The 27,803-nt window shown below is 41.9% G+C and overlaps 1 protein-coding gene across 5 annotated transcripts in view; it reads right to left on the reverse strand.

Annotated features, from left to right (window-relative positions):
* Nucleotides 1-27,803, reverse strand: part of MICU1 (mitochondrial calcium uptake 1) — a 112,548-nt gene that overhangs the window by 56,276 nt on the left and 28,469 nt on the right. For all 5 annotated transcript variants that reach the window (XM_076339439.1, XM_076339440.1, XM_076339436.1 and 2 more), the window contains 2 exons: nt 21,339-21,501; nt 11,612-11,655 (listed from right to left, as the gene is read on the reverse strand). In XM_076339439.1, the coding sequence (XP_076195554.1) occupies nt 11,612-11,655; nt 21,339-21,501 (207 nt within the window). The remainder of the gene's footprint in view (nt 1-11,611; nt 11,656-21,338; nt 21,502-27,803) is intronic.

Genomic DNA, 27,803 nt, shown 5'->3' on the forward strand with positions numbered 1-27,803 from the left:
TGCATTTCAAAATACAAAGGTTGGTTTGCCCTTTCCAACTCAGGCTCCAAGCCCAACAAACAGCACCAGAACATGGGTTGAACATCTCAGTAACAGCGACCAACCTCCCCCAAACCCGTGTGCTGTAGGAAACCAAGTTGCATGCCATATGCAAGCAACTCCCCAGACTCGTGTTACAGGCTGGCTGGAGGCAAACAAAGCACCCAAAGATATAACACAAACTTCATGTATTCTAACCCAAAACTGATCTACTGTTGGAGCCTCCCTCAAGCCAAGTACATGGTACAGCTTCCAGGTACAAAGGATTTTGGGGAAAAAAAAACCCCACTGATTCCTTCCATTCCTCGCCAAATATCACCTTTATTTTGGATTTTAAAATTGTTTTCCCAGGGCTGAGTGAAGAGTGAAACATGTTAATACTTAATTATGCAAATCTGAAAAAAAGATGTAGTTTTACAAGTTAAGGGATGCCTTCTCTGCAAAGGCAGAGACGGACACAAGGTGCCGAGCTGGTGTTTGCATTCCTAACACGTTAAGAAAAGCCTTATCAGCTAAATCCTCACAGCTCCACTTCATTTTGCATTTTAGAGACTACTTAATGAGCAGCATTTAATTTGCCACTTTGGGAAGAACACATTCTTGGTAAGTCACTTAAAAGTCAACAGTTTGTGTTTCAATCTGGAGGAGAAAACACACTTTCGGCACATTTATTCACATAACTTGTTTATGTTTCAACATCACCTTTGTACTTATATGCACCAAACCTTCAGGAATTTATCAGCCTTATGTGACCACTCGACAGTGACTTATGCCTTCCAGAACGACAACAAAATAAATATCAAAGTGCATGCAAGATAATGAGTATTTCTCCAGAACCAGAAAGTAATTTTGTAAATTAGTAAGGAATTTTAGATGAACCATAACCATCTTTTATTGACAAATGTCATCATACTCAGTTTGTTCCTTTTTAAAAGAAATACTTTAAGGTTACCAGTATTGTGTAAGCAACTACAAAACCATGAATGTTTCAAACAGTGAAGTCACCTTACTGCAAAGCAATTCTCTTTCAGTCCCAACTGACCACCTTCAGTTATGCAAACCATTTAAAAGACATCTATTAACGTATTTCTTTTATGGTAGCTGTAGACATATAGGAGAAGTTAAAATGCTGTATGTTCAGTGTTAAAAAGTAATAGTCTCTTTTCCACAGTAGGAATTTCCAAAAAAATCTGTGTTACACGTTTGCCCAATATGGACAATTTCTTTCTTTGTTTCTGAGTCTTCTGGCTTTATAAGGTAAAGATGACCCTCCATATTATTGCTATTTTGGCATACGTGTCTCTTTACAACTGAAATCTCTCTAAGAGAAAAAAAAACCCATATTAGTACTTGTGCACATAACATTAAGCAGTATGCATAGACATGATGCGCTATTAGTCCTGCTCCCACATGGCTTGATACCTTGGGCTTAAGTCAGTAGGCAGCACCCCTATAAATAAAAAGCTATTAGGAATCCTTCTAAGGATGGGAAAACAAATCTTTTAGTAAAATTTATTGGACAATCCATTTAATTAATGCATTTTAAACACTCTTTAGCAACTACCACACGTTTTGTTTGACATCTTTGAAAGTATTAGCTGGCATCTGCCATCTTATTAGCACTACGCAACATTTAAACGTGCAGCGACGCGGCTCCTATTTGCCTGGTCCAGCAGAGCCTGCAGGCCAGCATCGTGCTGGCACGGACTACTACAGCTCCTTCCTGAGCAGGACTGTTTAAAATCTGGGGAAATATATACTGAGACACTCGCTGACTAATGCATTTGCAGCAGATGCTCTGTATTAGTCTATCACACAAGACAGGTAAGGGAAAACCCTTAAGAAATGCCAGTGAAAACTGCAGGCAATGAAGCCTGCTACGGTAACTAAAAATATTAATGCTTTGAACTCTGCACCAAAATGCTGAACTGCAGGCTCTGAAATGAGGGAGATTTTTAATTTTTGCTCATTTTTTTTGAAGATACAAAGAACCAAAGCCACATATTTAGAGATTTCACGACAACTCATGTTGGCACCTACATTAAGAAAACTGAAATACAGAAATAAAAAGCCTTTCAAAATCAGATTTAAAAATGGAGCCTTTCAGCCCAGATGTTCAAAAGCCTGTTAGGGAAAAAGAGGCAGGGGAGGTCCTTCCACACTGTGAAACAAGGACAAAAAAGGACTTGGGGGAGAATAGAGGAATTTAGGTTTTTTAAAGCTAGCTTTATAATGTGGATGCAAAATATGTTATTTTAGATGCACTGCCTGGGATTTTTTATACCACTTTTTTATGTATCACTAAATAAGAAAAAAGTGTTTAAGGTTGCGATAGAAATAGCACAAGGACTTTCTGAAACTCGTAAACCTCTTTTTACAGTGGAAAAGTTTACAGTATCATTCCTAGTGGCTCTAGATAATTTACTATGAAGTCTACATACTAACACAGGCAAATGCAAACAGATTCTGCATGACAAATCATGGTGGGTGAGTGTTAGCATAGGAAAATGCTTAAAATCTACTGTTGGCAGATAAATACTGCAGCTTATGACCTTTCAAGAGTATAGTTTAATAAACAGTTTAAAACCTTAGAGTTGGGGGTTATTTTATCTGTATATATACACAGGGGGACAAAAATACAGAGCTGGACATGGATGAAGTTGTTCTGCATAATCTCTCCCTCTGAATTTGAATTCGGACACGTACAGAGAATCAAAAATTAGACAGCAATTACTACTACAGGTGGTCTCCTGAGACTGGAAAGAGAAATCTGCATTCCCTCCTTCCAGCAAGGCTGTAAATATTCATCACTTTTAAAACAAACGGCACCTGAAACGCAAGGCCAGCATTCTGTGCGACCAAGAAAAAAAATGACACAGACTTTCCCGACCCTTCGCAGGCAGCAGACCCACTCATGCAAGGGAAAAACCCCTGCTGGAAAAGCAAATAGGAAATGCCTCGGAAAAGGGACAGTCTACACTTCTGCTTCCCTCCACTGCGCTGTCTCAGTCCTCTGCAGGGTAATGAAATCACAGTCTGTAGGACCACAGTGGCATTCGTCATGGAAATTTGACGGGGGAGGATTAAAATTAGGTCCTTGATGTCCCAAATCATGCTTCTAAAATGAGTTGACTTTTGACACCTTTGAATTTAAATGGCTGTTTAGGTCTCCAGATGGAAGTCAGGATACTGCTTTCCCTCATCTCAGCCTGCATTACCAAGATGAACTAATGTTGATAATGCACGCTGCTCGTTTTCTCCGATAAAAGTTCCAGTGTGAAAGTACATGCGGAAAAAAACAATTCTGTATAGAAAGCAAGTATTAAACATTGGCTCTGACAATGAGGTTGGGGCCACACACTCAGTGCTAATCACTCACCAAATGAGAAAGGGGTTTGGGGAAAAACCACATGTAATCACGTAATTAGAGACTGTCATCACACTCACAATTAGAGATTGTCATCACACTCACAGATGTTTTAAGGAACTGAATTAAGATACAACTAAAAAATCTTGCCATTCCCTTCCACTCTCTCACTCCTCCTTTCTTCTTCACCTGCTTCTCCCATCTAGACCTGCCCTGCTTCTGTAGTCAGTGACATCAAGCATCTCCTAAAACATTCCCTCCCATCCTGCTCAATCCATCCTCCTTCCCTCTCCCCTTCTGCCTACCAACTCCACATTACCCCAGGACAGTTTTCAGAACTCAATTTTGTATCCCTTAAGTATTAAGCGTTAATCTAAAGCCAGCAAAACTATCAAAGAAATTAAAGCCAAAAATGATCCCATAAACCACTTCCTGATTAAAAGACTGCATACACCTACTAAGGGCACTTTGTCACCAAGCTGCTTATTTTTTGCTAACTTCCCCTATGGATTTCATTAACATCACAAAGCCACAGGGCAAACATTTCCCTGTACATTTCCCTCTTTACTTACTAATACTAAATGAACTTCCCTCTGCTTTCTAGTTCCTTTTCCTAGAAACCATCTTATGAACTATAGCATCCAAATATCTTCTTCCTAAAATATTCTTTAATGTAGTTCACCCTACATAGTTCTGTAACTTGAAAAACTCAAGAAAGTTTGAAAAAAACCCCCTTCCCTAAACTTACACACATTCAAATACATGATGTTTCCCCACAGCATTTGGCCAGAGAAATGCCTGTCCTTTCTCACAGAACAAAACTAACTTTGTGGCCTCGAGCGGAAAATGCCATTTTCCAACAGAGCCAGCTCTATCGCAGTCTCATCAAGCTGCCAAATAAGTCAGAAGCTTCAAAAGACACCGTGACAATAGTAGGACAGGGAGATAGACATTTGAGCTTTGCTCAAAGATGTTCCCGTTAATAAAGCCATGTATTAATGGTTACCCTGAGGACTGTACTCTTAAGCCAAATTTAAGTATTCTGAAATAAATCCTTTAGGCTGAGGATCAAGGAGAGGATTCAGGATTATTAAAGGAGTGGGGAGAAGGGGTGAGCGTACACTGTCCCTTTTACATGAGAAGTGCATATTATGAGGTCTGAAGCACAAACTAATCAAAGCACATGCTGTCTGCTTTGTACCTGCCAGAAATCCTGGTGGAAGGGGAGAGGGTTAGAAAAGGGAAGAAAATGAGGGAATGCTTGGTTATACCAAAAAACCAAACCATAATTAGAATAAAGACACAAGTATCAGAGATATTAGTAGCTGGAAGAAACACCCGCCAGGTACCTAGAAATGAGAATAAAAGAGGACATACAGCAACCAGAACATTTTAGTAATATCTGCCAAATGAGCCCTGTGAAGACGAGCAACATAATTAGCGGTACAAAAAGATAGCAGCAGCTAGAGCTCTGTCAAAACTGAAATAGGCCACGAACATTTGGTAGAGGAGGTAGGGGAGGATGAAGAGTGTTCTGTACGTGGACATAAAGCAACCCAGGTGTCCACCAGGATGTTTGTGCACCATGCATTTACCTGTGCTAGAAGCAACTAAGTGTTTTTTTGATGAAATTCGTTTTTGTTAAAAACAAGCCAAGAGAAGAAATTGCAAGTTCAGTGTCCGCACAGGTCCCAGTGAACCACACGCAGGAAAAAGCAGTGAGGAACACAAAAGTAACTCAAAACTGCTAACCACAGCAAATGGGAGGACCAAGTTTGGCTGGGAGGAGAAAGCTAGTGAGCAAAGAAACCCACAAACACAGGCACTGGTGTCAGCAAAGAATGTCAAGAGGAGAAAAATCATGTCAGCTCAGCTCAGATTTGCTGATTGTCTGCAATAAACTGCATCTCTGCTTGCTTCCACAAAGGGTCACAGGCAAGAATTGTCTACCTCCAGTTCATTAGGACACTTTTGGGGACATCAGAGGAACTTTTGTATAGATGAGCGTAAGTTTATTATCTATGCAAGAAGATGCTTCCTCGTTATTATGTAAAAAACTACCTGCACTAAGATCAGAAGCTGAAGGAATTTAAAGCAGGAAATCTGAAATTAGACAGAGATGTTCTACACGGATTATGGACCAGGATAGCTGAATGCTTCAAGGTATCTCCAAGCAAGCCATAACCTAGACTCAACAGCTCAAACTGCTGACGCTGGGGACTCATTTATGTCAAACGCTCTCACAACAGACATTGGCAGGATGTCATACGGTTGGATTTAGAAGACTCCTCACCTGTTTTCATTGTGTCTAAGCTAGAGAAAGTACTGCGTATCCTTCTCAGTTAATGGGCTCAGTAAATCAACTGCACATGCACTTTACACTGTTATTTACTGAATTGCAGTAACTTGTTTTTGTTAAGGTATCATTTAGAGCTGCATCCTTTTGAACAAAGGTTTCAGAGGCACTTAAAGATCACAGGAGCTCAGAGCTCTGATCTGATGTTTGACTCCTGAATAGACAGCAGGACTTTGAGCTTGTCTCACTTGCTGCAAGCTTGGGTCTATGGCAGCTTACGCCACTCTGGTGGAAGTCCCATGCTCCAGCCCTAGCTCATACACAAAGCAAAGGACCCCAGAAATTCAGGCTAATGAATAAAGGCCCCTTTCCCCCCCCCCCCCGCTTTCAAACGTGGCAGCAAGATCCTTCAATCCACCAGAAAATCCTGTACTAAGGATGGTCCATCTACCTCCAAGTCCTTTTCATGGGGATCACAGAATCATAGAATAATTTGGGTTGGAAGGGACCTTTAAAGGTCATCTAGTCCAACCCCACTGCCGTGGGCAGGGACATCTTCAACTAGATCAGGTTGCTCAGAGCCCCGTCCAACCTGACCTTGAATGTTTCCAGGGATGGGGCATCCACCACCTCTCTGGGCAACCTGTGCCAGTGTTTCACCACCCTCAGCGTAAAAAATTTCTTCCTTAGATCTAGTCTCAATCTACCCCCCTTTAGTTTAAAGCCTTCCTGAGCACATTTTTTCAGGCTCCTGTGTTCCTGAGATGCTCTTTAAATCATCTAGCAAGAAATCTTCCTCCTGAGCTGACTCCCAGCAGCTCTTCTTTAATGGACACACACCTCCAGTTACAGAGCCTTGGCAGATAAGTGTAGTTTAAGCTAATCATTGTACTGGTCCATGATACAAGCCTGCATTATACAGTGGAAGTGAGTTTCAGATGTTTTCCTGGCCCTTACCTGATTCTTCCCTTCCTACATTTCAAGCTCAATGGAGGACATCAAAGAAACCAACACAAAAGCACATGTAGTTTTGAACAAATTGCCAGAATAAAACAGAAAAACGAACTTGTAATGTAAGTTAATAGCCAGAACATGTGGGCATGCTTAAGTACAAACTGCCTTTCCTTTTGTGAAGTGATGAAGACTGGAATTGAACATCTGCAGACCCTCTTGGCTACAAGCAACGCTACTGCCTCTGGCAGGGACTGACTTCTTGCTAACCAGAGAGGGACAATGCCCCTCAAGGAAAAGGCACAGAAACCATCTGAAGTATTTTCCTTTTCCTTCATTTTGCTATTGCTCTGCATTACTCTCAGGCATCCCAAAACATCTAGAGATGTAAATATAAATGCTGGCAGGAAATACTTAATTCATAAATTTAATTAGAGGGCATTGAAAGACTCCATAATTACTTACTGCAGCAATGGTAGCAGGAGGGTAAGCTGTTGCTGGTAGCTCGAAGGCTTTTGTTCGTATTAAACAGTAGCAAGAAATTTTCCCCACAGGAGAACAACAAGAGCAAGTCAAGTGTATTCTGTATTAAACTAATAAGCCATCTAGGGTTGGTTTTTTTCCCTAAATAGGCTAGAGGTCTCTTAAAAGCACTGCAGCTTACCTTCGGTGTGAACACCCAACCGCACAAAGACGGATCTATGCTGTGCACCCACCACATCCATTTTCTGCCTCTGCTCCCACCTTTACATCAGGCTGCAGTGCTGAAAGCTCAGCTGCGGGACACCTGAGAGCTCCCCTGCACTGGCTCACCAGGACAGGGACCACACCAAAGGACCCAGGTGACAGGGAGTGATTTTGCTCTAAACAGGGTGGATATGCAGCTCACACTTTAGAGGAACACCACTAACAGCATCGCTTCTTTTTTTCTTTGAGAGATTAAGCTTGTCAATCATTAATGCATAAGCCAAAAAAACCATCAAGTAAACAGCGAGGGCATGAAAAAAGAAAATTTTAAACAAAATCTGTATTACAACTTATGTAACATTAATGACGCTCATGCGACATTAGGTGTCCCAAGATACTTTTACTTAGTGAGAGCTTATTCATCACTATCATCTTGCTAAGCGAGATGCAAGCAGTGAGTGATGAAACAGCACAATGCCTCAGTTGGAAAATCAGATGTGCAAAGAACATCTCCACATCACTCTGAAAAGCACCCTTTCTTAAGCGCTAACAAACATTACGCAGCAGGGGAACAGCACATCTTAAATTAAATAGGACTTCACTCCTCCTAACCAGAAGCATGCTTTTCAAGATGGTAGGACGAGAGAAGGGTCAACATGAGATATTTCTCCTACAGATGCGTTAAAAAAGCATTTGCTTTCCCACCGCCAAAATGCAAGAGGAGGAAAGAGACACAGTGGAAACAGAGCAAATGAACAGTTGTGGTCTGGACACTTCACGCCGCAGCACCCTGAGCTACACATTAGATTGTGTCTATTCTCACATCAGCCTTTTGTTCAGGCTGAACATGAACACTTTGAAATATCTGCAGACTGATTAATATTTTTTTTCTACTCTGAATGAATAGTAATCAATGCTTCTTTTCCTCTACTTTCCAGAGCTTGCTTCCCTGGGGGAGAAACCACCACGCTTAGACAAAAATGGAGCCAGGGACAGAGTTGCCTCCCTACACACTCAGCCCAGCAGCAGGTCAAAGAAAAGTATGAGTTCATGTTGGCAAACAGATCTGACCAATGGTTTTTGCTGGATGAATGTCTCCAGGGTTTTTGGTCTCGCAATGAGTAAAGAAAAAGCATTTAGGCTCAAATTACAGGAGCATTCTTCTCATTAATAAGGCAGTAACATTTACCTCCCTCTCCATCAACTCTATAAATTATCACTAGGAAGAAGGAGGGGCAGGAAGAGGAAAAAAAAGCCGGTATTGTCTTCTCACCATAGCATTCAATCAAACGCACAGCAAGATGCTTCAGAAACCCGACACAGTTACAATACAGAGGCACATCACAAAATCCGTTGGCAAGACCAGTCCCGATCACTGCACGACAGCCAATTAGTTGTTTTGATGGTAGTTTTATGTAAATAAAATTGGTTCTGTGAAAAGAGCAGCTGCTTACTAATGCTGCAGCATTTAAATCTCAAACATACATGCTCAAAATTCACACCGATAAACATTGTCCTATAATATGTAATTAAAATGCAACTGACTGCACAGCTGGTTCTATTCTTTTAACCGAATCTCTTCCTAAATTATTACTTGCACGCAACCCTGGGTATACATCTTTGCTTGGAACTACAATTAATTCTCTTTTCTACTCTTCAGCCAGGATCTAGCCTGCAGATTGTCAGTACTTTTCAGTACCACAGCTTGCTTGTGTCTGACTGCTCACAAACTCCTTTCACCTTAAAAATGAAGAGGAAATTTCCAGTGAACAGGCCTATTACTTTTTGAGCGCACATTTGTACCACAAGTCCTATTACCTCTGCGTGACATTCGTAAGGATGCTTCGGGGAACGATGGACCTCTTACCCTTCTGCTTGAGCTCATCAGCTCCGCCAATGCACAAAAGGAAAGCGCCAGAAAGTCGTCTCCAGGTAGAGGATGCTTTGATAACCCAAGAGGAATACGTAGTTGGAAACAGGCAAGGAGGAAGACATGCAAGAGGGTTTTATCCCTCCAGTGCTACTACGCAAGTGCAACTCGAATGAGTAAGGTCAGCTCTGCAGCACTTCAGCTGGTGCTTGACTGAGTGAAAACAGTGTTGTTTTTTAAACTGAAACCCAAAGCAAGCAATAAAAGGAGAACAAGATGCTATCAGACAGATCAATCTACTGTCAGCTTCTTTCATTACCAAGGGAGAGCCGAGGCCAACTTATTTTATACTCTCCTTGAACTGTCCTCTCACCTGGACATTACCAGTACCCTAACAGCCACAGCCAGATTTAGCCAGTCCCAAGGTGTCTTTAAGCAGACAGCCTAGCAAACAAGAACCTCTATTTCTTCATTTTCAGAGCAAATTGCTTCTAGGGTGTTATTAGACTGTGGAAAAAATAGGTCCCAGGAGAAGATAACAATAAAGAAAAGTCCACTGCAGTACCCTAAATCTGCTCCCTCACTTTCAGACTATCCAGACTACAGCATGTAGACATCCAAGTGCAGCACCGACATCTCGAAGTTATATAAAAAGCAATTTCACTCTGCTACAGGTCAGAGCGAAAGGTGGTTAGCACATAAGGCAAAGGCTATCTCTTCTCCACCCTTCTCCACGCTGAATGGCAAGATCCTAAGAGCCTGGATGACGATGCACGGTCGAGCATGGTACCTCAAACACCAACTATGGGTTTTCAACACCCCTGTGTGGTGACCGTGTCCATCACATCCAAATGCAGTGCAATTCAAGTCCTCAGTGCTGAGGGGCAGAGGAACAGAAAGTTGAGTTCAGCAAAGGGATTGCCTTTGAATCTTTTATCCAATGTGATAGGAACCGACTGCGGAGTGCTCAGGAACAGAGGAATGATTAGCAGAAGTAGTGTGGATTCAGCATTTCTTCCCTACAAACAAATCTTGTTTATGTAAAGCCTAAGGGATGAGTGTGATAGCTTGACAAGATAAAATGATGAAAGTGAGCGGATGCAAAATAGACTGTCATAAATCAGAGGGAGAAACATTTGATATTCTGCAAAGAATATATGTACTTTTTTGTTTGTGGGGTTTTTTTTTTTAATCATGAAAAGCAGACGTTGGGTTTGTGGCAGGGGGAGAAGAAAACAAGTGTTCACAACACACTTCGTAGTTTTATGCATCAAAACTAACTGCAAAATACTACCTTCCAATTGTCTGTTTTCAAGCAAAATCTCGCTTCGCTGCCTGGGTAACCAGAACACTTGTATGCCACCAATGACAGGGACGCCAGGTATTTGATCACCTTCTGTCTTTACCTTTCCCTACTAAACACAAAACAAGACAGCGAACTGCACATGTACAGCCCACACTGTGTTTATATAAAGCTTTAAATACATTTTTTTCAGTGTCAAGGCTTTCTGGAAATGCCTGACACTGTGTCAGGTACATCACTCAGCAATGAAGGGATCAGATGCTGACCTCCCTTTGGAAAAAAACAGAAGCTTTACTTTCAGATGATGCAGGTGAAATGAAAATATTGCTAAAAGCTGGAGTACCATGTGTCCATGGTGATATGATGGAAAATGAACCAATCTGCAGTTATCTGCATCAAGAAGTCGATATGAGCTGCTAGTCCTAGGGCCAGAGCTGCCTTTACCATACTCCTCCATACCAGTGGGATTTACGGTGTGGTTAATTGGGTTGCTGATTTGCATAACAACAGGTAAGATGCTGCACGGCTCCACTTACACAGGCAGACAAAACTAGATCAGAGGATGCTCAACATTTTACCAACACGTATCGTGACAGCACAAACATCCAGAACAGTCGTGTATCGCTGTAGGAAGGACCTAGGGTTCAAAAGGGGAACGGAGTAAGGGTGTTTGATAGGGGGGAAATACATGCTCGGGATGCAGATAAACACAAGAGCGTCTCCTTCCTTCAGGAATCTGGAGATGAGTCTGGAAGGGAAAGGTCAAGTAGGTTTTCCCCAAAACGGCATAGCTCATCGAGCTCTCGGAGTCATAAAGAAGCAGCAAGGAAACGTGATTACAACCTATAATTTCCTGGCCTACTAGTATATAGGAAGAGGTAATATTTTGCCTGTAAACATTAAAACCCCTTTAAAAAAAAATTTCTCATTCACTGTCATTATGTAAAAGGTACTGCAATGCTACTAAACAACAAAAAGCTCAGAAGAGAATACTTCAAATACTTCATTTAACTTACACCCACATGCAGGTAATAACTAAAGGACTCTAGGTTAAAAAAGCCATTGAATAAGACACACTTAATACTCTTATGTGCTCACCTTCCCATCGTAGCGTTTCACTATAAACTGATCCAGGCCCAGGTCTGAAAGAGAAAAAAAGATACTTCAAGAAAAATGCTCTTAGAGTGTAAAAGTTAGCATTTCTTGGGTTTTCTGTTTGAGAGGGGATTACGAAGTAAAATGCACTGTCTGAATAACATCAGTAGAAAGTATAAGGACAGAGAAGGAAAATTTTTTTGGCTTCCTGCATTTTGTACTTTGTATTTTGATCATGAAACACAACAAACTCATGGCATCAGAGAAGAAAACCTCCTTCTAGCAGTGGCAATAGGAGCACAGCTCCCAGCATCTCTCAAGAGCCTGAAACATCCATCCCAAAGCAGAAGATTTCTGCACTACTGCCAAGCAAACATTTCACCCATGATGCCCCATGTTCATGCATGTTCATAAAACTCTTATTTTGTTTCTGATAACACCTTTTGAATGGCCCACAAATGGAAAAACAAAGAATTGTTCCCATAATTAATTGGGAGATCCCCAAATAAATCCAAAACTTGTTCAAATTTTAGTATAAAATTGCTAGTAAATAGGTTTTAAAGGAGATAAGTTGTAGCTGCATTTGTAAGAAGGCAAGTGCTTTAGCTTGAAGGGTATTTTGGACAAAGCCAGGGAGAGGGATTTTTTTATACCAGTAAATTCAATCTCATACCATCACAAAATGTTTTTTCTATCCTGAAGAGGGGGGGAAGATAAAAATCCCAGCATTTGTAGAGTTAAGGCACAGAGCTCTCAATCTAATCCACAATGCCCGGCAGGCCATACGTACACTGACGAATGCACATATAAGCAAGATGACAAAAATATTCAGGAAGATTAATTATGTGAGCTTTGCAATCCAAGGTCGGGAAGATGCACCCTGAGCGGACAATAAGCAGAACTCAAACCGAGCACTTCCAGTAACTCAGGAGAGCACGGGCCAATTTTCAGTTCTGTGATGAATAAAACCCCTCAGCAGAGCTACGTCCCATGCATTTTCTGCTACTGTTTATGATAATTATCATACCCTCATTTCAATTTAAATTAGAAAAAAGATGGAAAAAACCAAAATAAACCTCTCCCACGCCTGCTGCGTCACCTGCTTGTGAAGGAGGATAATAAAACCCTTCCCGTGTACTGGAAAGGTTCTTAATGGTTATGGTGCAGAAAATGGAGTTATTCATTGCTCCAGGGTGACCCCTTCGACCCTTCTGAACCAAAGCAGCTAAAACTCTTCCATCACCCAATTTCAAAGGTCACAGCAATTGTCAGAGGGCCTTCTGGATTTGTGAATATTCAAGCCAGAAAGAACCTTCTCAATATTTTGCATGCCTGACAATAGAGTGAAAATTGCATATTCATACACATTTTCAGACTTCAATCATCTTCTGAAGAATTTTGTCCTCCTCAAAGTTGTGAGTATAAACGCAGTACAGTAAGTATTGTCACATTTAGAGGCAGGATTCATTTAATAAATGTGCTTATTTTACCAGAGACATTATCTGGTCGGAGTTCACCCCGACCATCCATCTGGATGCTGACCGCTAAGCTGAGCTTAGCTTTATGTCAATGTATTGTGATAAAAGTAATTTCTCAAGCACACCTCCTGTTCCCATGCCAGGAAATAGTGCTACAAGACATATCTCTGACAGCCCGACATTACACACGTACTCATGGAAAGCTAAAAAAGGACACAGGTTAAAAATAGCAAATGAAAGTATGTCTTAATGGCAACCCCTCCCAGCCGGACACTGCTACTGGGAAAGCGAACAGGTTTCAAAGACGACCCAAAAATGAATGGATGCTCATGCAGATGAACAGCAAGAAAAGATGAACTAACAACTGTTTTCTTTTAGATACATATAAAAAAGAAATAGTACATATATTTCTAAATATAAATAATAAATATATATCTGTATAACATAGATAAAGAATAATTTTTTATATATATATGAGTCTGTATGTACATACAGAAAAGTTTTTAAAAACAATCAAATGACACCTAAAAAGGCAGAATACCAGTACCTATGCTAAAGGAAAAAGGTAGTAATATAAACTTTGTGCTCTCCACAGATGTAACATGAGGTGGGGAAAAGGGGAGGTGAAGTGGGGTATGACTGGAGGGGACTAAAAAGAACAAGAGTTAACAGCAATAGATTACAATAGTGATGGAGTCAACAAAAGAAAAACACACTGGTGAAATCAGGAGTTCTGAATACAGGGTAATTTGCCTCCAGACTGGGGTTTGGTCCAGCCCCATTCACCTAAGCACAGAGATGTTTGTTTCCATGTGTTTCCTCAATTGCTATGGCATGTAACGAAAAGGCACAGGAAAACAAAACATCTGGGCAACCTGAGACTATTCCTGCACAGGACAGAGCAATGGACTTTGACATACACATAGCTTTTCTGTAACTGCATCCAAACCCTCATGCCAGGTGTAGAAGCTGCCAGGTCTGTCCTCAAGCTTAAGAGCTCCGAGCATTTCATTATCTGCTGAAGAAACTGCTTACAGCACTGTAGCTGTTACAGAAATGTAGTTATTGTTACCTATATCATGCCAGCCTCCTTCAACACAATCACATCTGACAAGAAGCAAATATATAACCTTGGTTTATGCATGTCTCGGAGATCGGGGAAAGACATTTATATGAAAATGCAGCACAAAAATTTGTCGCTTCTGCTGCTGCCTTTTTTCACGTCACTGTATCAGCACGCCCTGGAAGACAGCGTTACCTATTGCAGGCACGAGCATATTGGTTCACATCAGTGTTTCATGCTCACCCTTTCTCCCAGCCATGCACAACGATATCCCCTCTGCTCTGCTGCATTAACTTAGCTGCACGCTTAAGTCCCTCTATAAAATTCCCCTTACCGTAGCTCCCAACAGAATAAGCCAATTCAAAAGCTGAAAAAGAGCATTTATATATTCAAGGCATACAGTTTTACTCGATACATTTTCCTTTTTCCAATACAGTTTATTTTCTTTTTTATGGACTAAGCTACATGTTTTTCCACAAGTCTTTAACCTTACAAGTTGACAAAAGGAAACCAAGAAAAAAGAGGGACTGTTGCCTGATGCCTGTGTTCTTCTTTCTTTACATTACATAAAAAACCCAAAAGGCTTTTCCTCCAGGACGTTACAACAGGAATTCAGCATCTGTGTAGGCTGGAGAGCTAATGGAAACACTGCACGAATGAGGACAATCACATCTGAACAAGGAAAGGAAAGAATGTTAGTTATTACATCTCTGTTACTCAAAAGGCAGTGTGCTAAGTTAAAGATACCGCAGGATTGTCTGTAAGTGATACACTCATAAAACAAATATCCCCTGGCTGGGCTATTGCTGACGAGCTGCAGGAACACAAGCTAATAGGCGTGTTTAACAGAAAAAAAGAGTTTTTCCACTTTTCACGGAAAAGCAGGGTCTGAAATACCATTCTCCCAGAAATGAATTAAAGGATTTCCTTCCAGAGTGATGGCAGTGAAATCCAGAAATCATTTCAGGAGAATACCTGGCTGCTTCACGAAGCCTCCCCGGGACCGAAGTCAGCAGGACATGCACCACAGCTACTCCAGATTGCATACTGACCACCCAGAGCAGCTGGGCTTCAGTGCTTGTTTCTGCTCAAACCAACCCAGAGCTTTCATCACGACCTGCCCCAGAATACGCCTTTTACTTGCATGAAACATTATACAACACCTCACCTTTCACCAGACACCTGGATTATCTAAGCCCCTTTTGCTCAAGCAGCCAAGGGTTCTGCACCAGCCGCAGCACCAATGGTGACCTGCAACGATTTCCTAATGTGCTCGCCATAGCCAGCTTGCTTGTAAACTTTAAGTACCACTATGTATTACTCCTACAAATTCTGATACCACCTAAAGTACCATCAGGGGACCAAAAGAAACAGGAGCACTGCCATGGAGTAGCCAAGCAAGTAGCATCACTATAAGTGTTATTTCAGATTAGACTGACACCACTTACTCACCAATACTAAGAATAAAGGCTCCACTCTTATTCATTTGATGGTACTTTCACAGCACTCTAAAAATAAAAATCTTTCAAAATAAATCAAAATTACTGACACTCACTGCCTGCCACAATGGGGAAAAGAGGGTGTTGAACAGGAGAACTATATTCTCTGCATTTACTTCTTTCTTTTTGGGCTGGGGAGGATGTTTTAATGGATAAGGAATTATTTATATAAAGGAAAAAAACCAGAATAACCTGCTGTTACTCTTGTTCAGCTCTAATCAAATCTAAAGTCAAATGCTTATTGTATTTCTACTAACAAAAACATACATACCACAGATTCACTCAAAGCTAGCTAATTACCACACTTGATAAATATCTAAACAATTACTAAGCTCTTCATGTTATCCTGTAAAAAAAAAAAAAAAGAGCCACGTGCAGCAGATTATAGATTGCAGTTTTTAAAAATATTTAACAAATGAGCTTCCAGGAGAACAATTATATTATGCCAAGAACACAGTTGAGATCAAATAGAAATCATCATGATTTCCTCTGGGATGCCAGCAGTTTTCCATTGATGGAAAAACCTTTTCAACTCTTTCCAGTCTTTATATTCTTGCCAGATTTTTCACATTATTTGGGTAACATTTACTCATCATCTGCTTTTCCTTTCCCATTGCTTGAAATATAACATGGACTCTCTTTCTTGCAAGTAGATGAGCAAAAGGGCTAATTAACAAGACTGAAGAAGAGCCTGCTAACCATGCATGCAACATGCTACATGATGGGAGGAGAAAAAGCTGGACCAAGTTCTCCCCTCCAGAGCTGTAACCCAGCTTCTGATTTTTGTATATTTTCCCCTGAATTTAAAATGTAATCTGCAAGCAAACGGTGAGCTGCCTGAGATTTCTCAGGGGGCAACACTTTCAGGTTTGTGTTAAAGTCCAGAATTATTTTGTCCAAGGAACTACTTTGCTCTCATCTATCTCCCCCTCCCTCAACAGGCAAGTCAGTCTCTTTACGAGATGTGCATTCATAACACAACAGAGCAGCCATACCAACCCATCATCTACACTGGAAGCCCTAATTATTTGTTTCTTCTGATGACTATCACATAAGCATGCACACAAATGCACCTCTCGCTTGCTCCTCCTTGGTTAGGTTCCTGATCCTTGCTTAGGAATGACATTTTCACAGAAAAAAAACCCAGATCTATTCACCCTCCTGGTTCTGGGAGATAACCACCTAGTTGCCTCCCCTTCTTACTCACAGCCTTTCCCTGAAGACCTCTCCAGCAGGTGTATTTGGGGGAGAACACAGAAATAACTCCCCATCAAAAAACAGAAGGCAAGCTCAGCATCTCTAGTTTCCTTCTGGGTCTTAAATATCCCAGTCGAACACTTTGCGCAAGTTTACGGATCTGTACAAGCCTAGGGAGTCATACCCCTCCCCAACAGACCAGGTGAGCACTTGTCACAGCTCATGACTGCTGGTTCTGCAGAAGATCAGGTCCGTATTTTACAAACTTAACTCAAAATAACAAATGATCACTCAAGCATTGCAACAATCCAGAACCCAGCTGGTACTCAGCTGCTCACGAAGTACAGACATAAAAAACCCCCAACATTTAAAAACGGAGAATCAAGCTATATGGTCCGATCAAGTCACCAGATATCGGCTCTGTCCTTCACAGCTCCTTTCCTCCAACACTGTCCTGCATGCAGAGGCTGCAGGGGCACAGCTGCTGCTTTTGGCTGAGCTTTGACAGCATGTTTGTGGTTTCTTGCAGACAAAAAAACACTGAACAAAAAAAACCTACCAAAAAAACCCAACCAATCTTCCAGGGCGTTTCCAAGACTTCAGATATCTGAGCTGCTGCAGAGCGTGGTGGATCTTGAAAGGCATCTTTCATGCAGCAGGAGTTTGGGTTAACCAGGGAGGTTAACACTGGGATTGAAGAGCAAGACTGGTTTGGGCATAACCTGTCTTCATGTGCTGTGATGAGATATGAAGCCTTTTTTTACTTCTTTTAATCCTTACTACAAAGGCTCAGAAAAACCCTGGTACTGGCTTAGTGTGCCACAGCTCCTTTTTAGTCCAGGATGCCCCAAAGTACTTGCTTCCCCCAGGAAAACAATCAATGCAGAATGGAAACAGAGAAACTTGGGGAAATGGAGGGAACTCAGAGGCTAGGAAAGGGAGAAGCACTTGGCAGGCCATCACCAAGCAGGTCCAAGCACTTGGAAACGTTTATGTAGGCCAACAGCTACATAGGACTACAGAGAACGCGGCAGCAACGTCCTGCAAGTATCAGGCACGGTTACGGCTCCTGTGAAGTGTCATGGCTTCATACACCTTTTTCAGCAAACGCCCATGCTGTCTTCAAAGAGCTACATCTAAAATGTTTTTTTTTGCAAACACTTACCTTTCCCACGGGTGACTGAGGGGTAGTATTTTCAGCTGGTTTGGGGCTGGGGTACCAAGCAAGCGCCAGGTACAAAGCAACCGTCCCTGCTCATCCAGCCTTGGAGACAAGCTACTTCTTGGGTACCGGAGGAGTGGGAGGAAACAACACCACAGGACTGCAGGGAGCAGATATCACTGCCCACGCTTCTGTTGGCGCTTGGACTTTCCAGATAGCATATAAAAAATTTTTTTTTTTTTTTTTAAAGCAGCTTCCAAGTTTAATGCCATTCTTTGGCTTATTCTGACAGACACTTCCAAGCTCAGCAAGACTGTCACACCTTAAGCACAGCTTGCCTACTGGGGAAAGCTACAGCATAAAGTTTTACTGAACTTTATTTGCTTTAGAGAAAGCACTCTACAGGAGCTAATGAATTGGCTTTTATTTTCCCCAAGCCAGCAAAATGCAGTCTAGAATTCAGTTGATGCTTTACTGACAATAAATCAAACTTTCCCCTATGTAATCCATAAAAATGAATCAGGCATACGATACCTCGCAGTAGATTAGCGGTTTAAAAATAAATACAACAGGGACTTAGATACCTCATTACTCCATATCACTTATATTCCACAGTATTTTCTCACCATAAAATAGCAGACACATTAACAAGAAGTTACTCACTAAAATTAGGACCAGCATCTTGAGCATTCAGAGCATCCCCTGCCCTGCTCATGTCTTGGACTGCTTATGCAGGACCATATTAATTCACAGGACCAGAAGGCGATTGCTTCGCCACACAAACCTATCAACAAATACCACTCATGGAAAACCTTGGGGCCAGTAGGACTGTAGAAAGTAATCCATAATTCAGTTCAAGCATTAACCTACCTAGCTAGTATGATTACAGCAGGCTACGTCACTACCTGAAGGTGATTTCCAAGGAGCACTTGGGGCTACGTCACTACGCAAAGGAAGAAGCTCCCTGAGACGAAGGCAGGATGCTCCAGCCCTGGTGGAGGGCACACCCGAGTCATGACTAAGGGAGAAAGCAGCCCTGGCATTTCCCTGCTAATCTATAATCTAGATTATTTTATGAGTCAGAAGTATCAAACAGATGTAAAGTACAGAAATAAACCAGCCAGCAGGTAGCAGTCTCTGTCTTTAACTCCTGGGTTTAGAATCAGACCTTTTTTTTTTTACTACCAGCTTTTAAAATATTTAGGAACAAGGTTATGGCTGGTTTGACTTTACTGTAGCATTAAGTGTTTTACTCTTCTACTGTTCATTATGTATTAAAAAAACCATTCACCATGATTGTCATGATGTACAGTACTCATAAGGAACAACCATCCTAGCAGTAGCTTTGTCTGGAAGCAAGTCCACGATGGTAACAGTCCTCAAGACAGATTTTCAAACCAACAAGATACAAGATGCCCATGCTCCTGCTTTGCCCCCTGACAGGCAGCCAAAGCTCAATTTCCATCTCATTCCACTTTCCAAGAGCACCTGTAAGTATCACTAAGGCAATCTTCTTCCCTTATAGGCCGCTTTGTGTCACTGACTGGCAGTATTTGCAGGCACTTAAAGGCATGACAGGCTTCACAGGGCCATTTAAGCTGCTCACCTAGCCAGGATAATAATAGTTACAGCAGAAAGTTAGTGGCTAAGACTGACAAATTATTTCCCATTAGTCACCTTGTCTCCAAAGTAGGTGTTTTCTGAGCACTCTTCCACCTATTTTCTGGGCACACTTTAAAATGCACCAAGCATATATATTGCATGGAAGAAGTAAAAGAGAATCAGATGTGTTGAAATTAAACATTGGATGTTTTCTGTTTTTAAAGATAGCTGACAAAAAAAAGTGACTCGCACTCAACCAGGTGCTACTGCTTTTCAAATTACCAGTTCAAGGAGCTTTAGATAGATAAGATGGTAACACACAATTTCAGCATCTATAAACATTATCTTCTGTTTATTGCTCAAAACACTTCCTCACTGAAGATGGAACCATGTAATTTATATGAAAACTACAGCCATTTTCAGGACTTGATGAAAACCTAAATATCAATTCACCAACATGCTTTTAACACTAATGCCAGGATTATTTTTTCTCCTCTCCTGCACACACTTCATATTGTTGTTTTCTAAGCACAAGCGTACATGGTATTTATTTAGCAGCTGTCACTTAAGATATCAAAACAGTTTCACAGTTTGTACATAAACCCCACTCTCCAAAAGTTAACATTTGGGGGCTAAGGTTCTTCATTAATGCCTGCAGAGAGAAGAGAAGTTTTAATTTGACAAAAGCCCGTTTCATTCTTTGAGATACACTGTGGGAGACCAAGAAGCCTGATTTCCCATGTCTCACCCAAAACACAGATCTCCTCCAAAACAGAAGACAGGCAAAATCCTCCTGCCACCCCACAAAAACCAACCTCTTACCAAATGCTCAGGACACAGCTTTCCAGACCAGGAAAAACAGTGTCTGCTCTCCTGCCTGTTGTCTGCCAAAACCCCACAGGCACCACAGCTGACATGCTTCCCTGCAATCCACAGAGAATTTGAAGCCAGCAGAGGTGAGTCCCACCCTGGCCAGCAGCATCACAGCTCAGCCAGACACACAGGGCTGCCTGGACCCCTTTATTGCTAGGGTCTTCCTTGTCAAAACATCTTCCTTTTGAAGGTTTACGAACAGTTCTTAAATGTTTCAGTTGAAGGTAATCTTTCACTCGTAAATATCCAAGAAAGTAATCTCATCTGCTCTTCAAAGGCTTATACCAACAAGATCTACTATGCTGCAATAGCACTTCAGGCAACATGGAAGGGATTAGGCTAATTTTGGGTTTGGAGCACAGAGATGGAATACATAGCTTCAGGAGGTGCTTTCTAGCCCCAGCAATCCCAGGTTCAAAGCTCCCAAGAAGCATACCGTGACCAACACTCCTGAACCTGAATGATCACTGTTATTTGGCACCACCATGCTGCTGCCAGTCAGCTGGGTTCAAGCTGGCATGGACACGCAGGCTCTGCTGGAGAGATAAGCGTGACTCCTGCACAGCTGCACTGGTAGCTTTCTGCCTTGCTCCTGCATTTGTTATATCTCCATTATCCCTCTGCACATCACCACATTGCCCTAACATGTGAGTTGAGAACATCACTTTTTTTGACTGCGGCAGCACCCTAGAGAGCAACCCCCTTTTTGTGCTGTACCCCTCAACATAACAAGACAGACAATACCCGACAACATAACTGTTTGATGGGAAATATAAAGATAAGGTAAGCAGAGACTGGAGAGTTTAGTCCCCTTCATTGTATTAGTTTCTCCAATTACTACACACACCCCACTTACTTTCTGGTTGTTTTTCATTAGGTGTTATCGATCTCACGAAATCCTGCGGTGTCATAAAAACCTCCGATTCACCGTGCTCATTTATGACTTTCAAAGTGGCAAAATATCTGAAGATTTTGTCCGGCGTGGAGTAGGCTCTGATCCTGTTCTCGTATTCCATCACCTGGAAATGAAATTTAACCAGCATTAGCTGTGCATGGTTCCTCCCCCAACACCTACATTAGCACCTTAGTCCTCTGAAGGTTTTGCCACATGACAACAAAGTTGTGTGCAGCAACACAACACCTGAAAGAAAGAATGCTGAAAGGGTCAAAATTCCTCCTATCCTCAGCCTTTGAACTACCAGGAAAACTGGAAGTATCAACTCCTGATGTCCCAGAATTAAGAACAAACACAAAGTCTTTACTATTGATTAAGTTTTGACTCTTCATGATGGCAGAGAAAAAAAATTCCCTGAAGACATTTCTAAACATGAACATAAAAAAGCACTAGTATCACATCTGTGAGTCTAAAGCAGCTCAACATTTTAACCACAGTGTTGAAGGGTCTGATTTATGATTAATAAATGAAATAAAAGTCTTGCAGAGCTGGGAGAGACCTTTACTTTCAAGCCAAGTCTTGGAAAAAACTACTTGGAGCCGCAGCTGGTTGCTCAGTCACCCAACCTCATTTTTTCCTCTTTTCTATCACATTGGCAAAATTCTGCAGAAACATTCTTTACTCAGTCCTCTTCTCCCCACCGATCTGCCACTTGCTAACTCTGCCAGTAGTGATTATTTTGTACCTAGAACTGTCTTCCCCAACACACAGCTAGAATTAATCAAAGAGAACAGGAAGCTTTTATAAACAAAAATCATAACATAAGGCCACAAGGGAGGAAAAAGGCACAAAGAGCTACACTATGTATTAGAGGAATACATTATGTATTAGAGCAGAAAACTTTCCTTCTTAGTTCAGCTTTTTATTCCTGCATTACACACCATGTTTAACAGTCCATAATGTACTTGGAAACCTTCAGTACATCTGGCCAAGAGCCACAGGAGAAAAAAAAAAACAAACAACCAACCAACGATCTGCTGAAAGAGAACAGGCAAGATCAAGGGTACTGCCAAGGCATCTGTAGATCATTTATGGCTTTAGTCCTGTTTCAGCCTTGTCCTTTAACTCTAACAACTTCTCCACCCTGATGTTTATCAGAAAGAAAACACCCTCTCTAATTTTTCATATTTCTAGGATAAGACAAGCCAAAGGCTTTTAATCCCCCAACCCAGGCTTGGGTAAAGTAGCTGGGGAAAGCAGAACCTCTCTCCTCTACACTTGTTCCAGCTCAGCTCTCTGGCAAATGCGACTAGGGGAAAAGCAACATGTGGCAGAAGGTCCCACTGATATGGCTTTGACATAATCTAAAGCATTCTCCCTATTTTTTTTTTTGCATCACCATAGCTTTTTTTTTTTTATAATCAAGCCCATCAGGATCACAGAAATGTCCTTGCATCAACCAATACAACCAGCTCCCTCTTTCCTGCAGCCACCTGCATAGAAGAAAATTTTTGTCACTATTGCCTTTTGTTACTAGCCTTTGCACCTAGAATCAAACTTCATCCCATTTTTACTGCTTCAGTCCACAAGGTCCTCCAAAGATAAGGGCATTGGATCAAAAGCAATTGTTTTATTGCAAAGTTACAAGTCACTGTCTATCAGCCGAACCGCAGTCAATGACAACATGCACTTTCCAGCTGCAAAGCTGCATGTGTCTGTCTACAGCTCCCACCTGGCAGGCGGTAACTTGTTATGCCATATTGATCTTTTGACTTGTGATTGCAGGCCCATATCCCACTCCTTCTTGTAGCATGACCTGATCTCATTTATGAATAACACCTCACCGAACTTGATCAGCCAAAAAAACATGGTTAAGTACTTTTACCTTCAAGCAAGGCAACTAAAAACAGCTACAGTATCAAGCCCAGGACTGGAGCCAAGAGCAGACACTACAGCCCACAATCAACAGCTCCCTCCACCCATGACACCCTTTCAACACAGCCTGCTTTCTAGCTAAAACACTTGTCTGCCTAAGACTTTACATTACTCCTGATTTTCCAAGCCAGTGGAATAATTTCTTGCAAGGCACTGTCAAATGCTTTCCTTCAAACCAGCTAGGTAAGTTGCGCCTCTTTTACTCAACAACTCCACTGCTGCACCAGAGACATTAGTCTTGACATTTCTGCCAGCAAAACCATGTTGCATCCCATTCGACTTCACATCTGCAATGGATCTTTCCTCTGTATCTGTTTTAAGATCTTACTAAGACGCTACTGACAGGCCTGTTGCTGTCGGGTACTTTTCTTCTCATTTTTGGAGTATGGGCCTTGCCGTTGTTCCTCACCTGACATCTTTACCAAGACTCTTCCTTACTGGTCCAGCAATTTCACTGCCACCTTTTTCTTAGCCCAAGCTCAGGGTGATCCTCAAGGCCCCTGCTGTATTGATGTTAAGCAGTCTACATTTTGCTTTGACTTTGGGCATAGCAATTTTCCAACACCCCATTCAGATCCATGCCGCACCTTCAGGTCCACCACTTGATCATCACTTGCAACAGAAGCAAAGCGTCCATTTACTATGTGGCCCTTTCCTAGATCATTTGCCATCCCATCGTCTACCCACACACACTGCAAAATGAAAAGCTTCCTCAGATGACTGCCAGACACTCATGAGGGTGCAATTTTGAATACGCAGCTCTAGAGCAGGGAGGGTCAGTCTGTTGCTCAAAAGCCACGTATGGCTCCCAAAGCAATGTGGCGTGCCTCACAAAGCCTAGTAACAACACAGGCTAAAAAAAAGGTCTCGTGTCTCAGAATGCAGCACACCACCACCGCACAGATATGCAAATCCAGAGGTTTGTCCCCATGCAACAGTCTGTGGTTTCATGAGAAATACAAAAGTGGTTTGGGCTTTCCCCTCCTCCAACAAAAGCAGCTGAACGCCCTTGTAAAGATAGGACTTAAGGCTGCAGCAGATGGAGAGCTGATAGTTTCATTTTGCATTAGGTCTCAGAGCAATATCAGACAGCACAATGGGAAGTTAAGGATTTTTAATGACCATCTTCTTCTGACAGAGTTTGCCATGTCTGGACGAAAAGAGCTAAGCTGACATACCATCTCCATGAAAGCTCAAAGCAGCCCCACTAAGCCCACTGCGGTATAAGGAATGGGTGTTACCTGTTAATCGATTTGAGTTTCAGATCCAGAAGGGAATGTGATTATGTACAGCTACTCAAACTTTTGTGGGAAGCTACTGTTAGTTTTAATTATTTGCAACCTTTTGAGTTCCAGCAATTAGCTGTGACATACAAAAACCCCACAATTTTCAGGACAAATACATTCCTGAAAAAATATGAGGAACAGTCTTGAATAACTCACAATCTAGACCAAAAAAGTAGAATCTAAAACGCTTGTTTAGTATCTCACAGGCTGTTTTCATCACAACCGAAATCACACTTCTTCCTCAAACTTCCCTATGAGAAGCCAGCAAATGCAGCAACACTTCTTCCCTTTTGCCCACAGCTGAACTCACAATTACCTTTTTTTTTGCTAACATGATCTAATCAGCTGGCAAAAACTAACAAATATGCTACAACCAATCCCTCTAAACTTCAAGACTGACTTGAACATGAAGCCAGATCAAGAAGGGAACAACCAAAGACCCTACAAACAGGAATAACTCACGTATTCAAGACTGGGTGCTAAATAGAAAGTGGGCAATAATATGGGTGCCCTGATCTCTCTATACAAATGCAGAAATAAAAAGCACATGTGTATGTATTTGGGCGTACACACCACCATTTTTGAGGGTTTTTTTTACACTACTTCTAGTGTAAAATCTAGTGTCTTTATCTGGACATAAAATCATCCCAGACAAGTCTCTCCTCCCATGACCTCTCGCCTATGAAATACTCCAAAATACTTTCCTGGCAAAGCATGCACCCAGGCAGCTGCCTTCCCCCAGTATGCACCAGTCCTCGATGCAGTGGACACCAGCCAAAAACTCTCATCCTACCCCCAGAACTGCAGCCTCATGTAATCAGGGGCCTCCAGAAAGGTATTATGTGACCAAAAGGGAAGTGTCCCTTTTTGGCATTTATTGATAGAGTAGGTACTGGAGGAAAAAGATGAGCAAAATCCCTACTGCTCTACAAGAGCAAAGCTGCTGTTGAGACAGTCAATGTTTACGCTAAGCCTCAGGTTAAAAAGAAAAAAGTTAAATCCTGTGCAGACATGAAAATAAAGCTCTAAATTAATACCTCAGTTCACTTCCACAGCATCACCGGGGCCCCCCTGACGGTGCAGTGGAACAGGAACTCTGGCAGTTGAGCTCCACCGCACACATCTTAGCAGGGTAAATTAATTGGGATTCATTTTCTTTGGGTTTCCTACTGTAATGCACACTAGAATGAAGTTGTAGCACCACTAACACTCCTAAGGCAGCATACCTGCAGGACCCAGCAAACTCTGCAAGCGGATCTTGATAAAGCAGTCCTAACGCTGCATGCAAACTCTTTTAGCAAATGAATTGACATGTCAGCCCACTCACAACACGTATTACCGCTCATTAGCCTTCAAACTATAAAAGCACTCAAACAATCTTTTCCTTTCCTCCCTTATGCAGTCAGGACCTTTACATTGCATGGGCTGCAAGACAACACATGCCCTGGAACCAGCCACACATGATCTCAGCCCCAGCAGATGCCAAGTGATTTATATCTCAACTTCCTCTTCACTGAATCACTACCCAAAATAGCAATGTCATGCCTAATTTATTATTTCACCACTAATCATCAACTTCATTAAAAGCAACATTGAGATAACAAACAAGTGTTAAACACTTTCAATTAAGCTTAATTTTTTTTCTCAAGGAAAACCCCACACTATTTTCAATTAATTATGGGAAGAGTTGGAAAGGGGTTTTACTATGGGTTTTGTTTGTTTTTTTTAAAAACATCTAGAAGAGTCAGGAATTCCCTAGGTGCTACACAACTGATTAGGGGAGCAGCACATCCTGGGAGCAGCCCTGATTTTGAGTCAGGAGCTGGGGCACACCTTCCTCTGTCATCTGAGCTGGAAACATTCAGACATATCTCCTGAGATGACTCACTAGGGCAACTGCTGATCAAACACCAAACCTACAACGGAGCCCGCTCAAACATAAACACGGAACCAGGTACCTGGGAGACTACCGGTTACACCCTGCATTAAACAGAACAAAAGCACCACTGGCATTCAGGTCACAGAAGGTACATTCCTTCTTAAGGCTGGAGCGAAAAGGGCTTATGTTGGCAAAAAGATTGAGAGGTCTGTTTTAAACAGTGCTCTCCCCGCTGAAATTGCTGCTCCTGAGTCCAGCACTGTAGGAGGAAGGCAGGCTGTGGACTGAGAAGGGATCCACGCTGCCCATCGTTCCCACCGGACCTCTCGGGCACCCCCCACGCCTGGCTCACGTCTTATTTGGAAAGCGTGGCCACATTCCTCCCTGCCTAGTATGGGAAGGAAAGAGCTGGTCAACGTAGGCATGTCTCCTAACAACTGGAATAAAAGTCCTCGCTTGCAAACAAACATTCTCTGGCTTCCCTAGCCAGAAACAGCCAGCCACATAAGACAAAAATCAATCATTACATTCACCGTGTCAACAAATGTTCTTTTTTAAAAATAAGAGTGTGGATTAAGTTGGATCATTTCTCTGCTCTTTGCAACCTGCCTCCATCTGCTGACACTGGAAAAAATAACCCGCTTTTCTTGAGTGGTACTGGCAAGAGTCGAAGTTCTGCTGAAACTATCAGAGTACCTGACACTGTTGCCAAGAAAATTAGCAGAAGCCAAGAACCCATATTCCTGGACAATTCTGAATATCTCAGCATAGTATCTTACAACGTAACTTCACTGAGCTGCCATCAGCATGTCACAACAGGGAGAGTTTGGAGCCCCAAATACCACAAGGCACTTGAAATTTCAAGTTGTGTAATCTACTCTAACCAAGAACAGAATATGATTCAGCAACTTCAAACGAAACAGCTCTTAATTTTTCATGAAAAGCTACTAAGCTACTATATACGACCATCCGCAATTTAACAGCTAATGAGATGCAGCCTCCAGGATATGGACTTAAAAATAATTATCAGAAGCAAATCATACAGAAAGAAATTGTGAAGAGCATATACTCCCATTCTCCTCTTTGGCACTGCAAAGATACTAAATCATCAAACACAGCCCAATAAAACAGACATGCAGACAGGTTTAAAAAAATAAAATACTGCTGTCTGCCAACTCTCAGTTAGAGGACCCTCCATCAGACCAAATCACACATCTTGTAGTAACAGTGGTTACAGATAGTACCAAACTAGTTGTCAGACAGTTCTGAGGAGCCCAAAGCTCTCAGGATTTCCCAACAGTGAAGGAAGGTCACAAGTTGACAATA

The sequence above is a fragment of the Aptenodytes patagonicus genome, chromosome 5 (genome assembly GCF_965638725.1).
Source record: "Aptenodytes patagonicus chromosome 5, bAptPat1.pri.cur, whole genome shotgun sequence".
NCBI classification, from domain to species: Eukaryota; Metazoa; Chordata; class Aves; order Sphenisciformes; family Spheniscidae; genus Aptenodytes; species Aptenodytes patagonicus.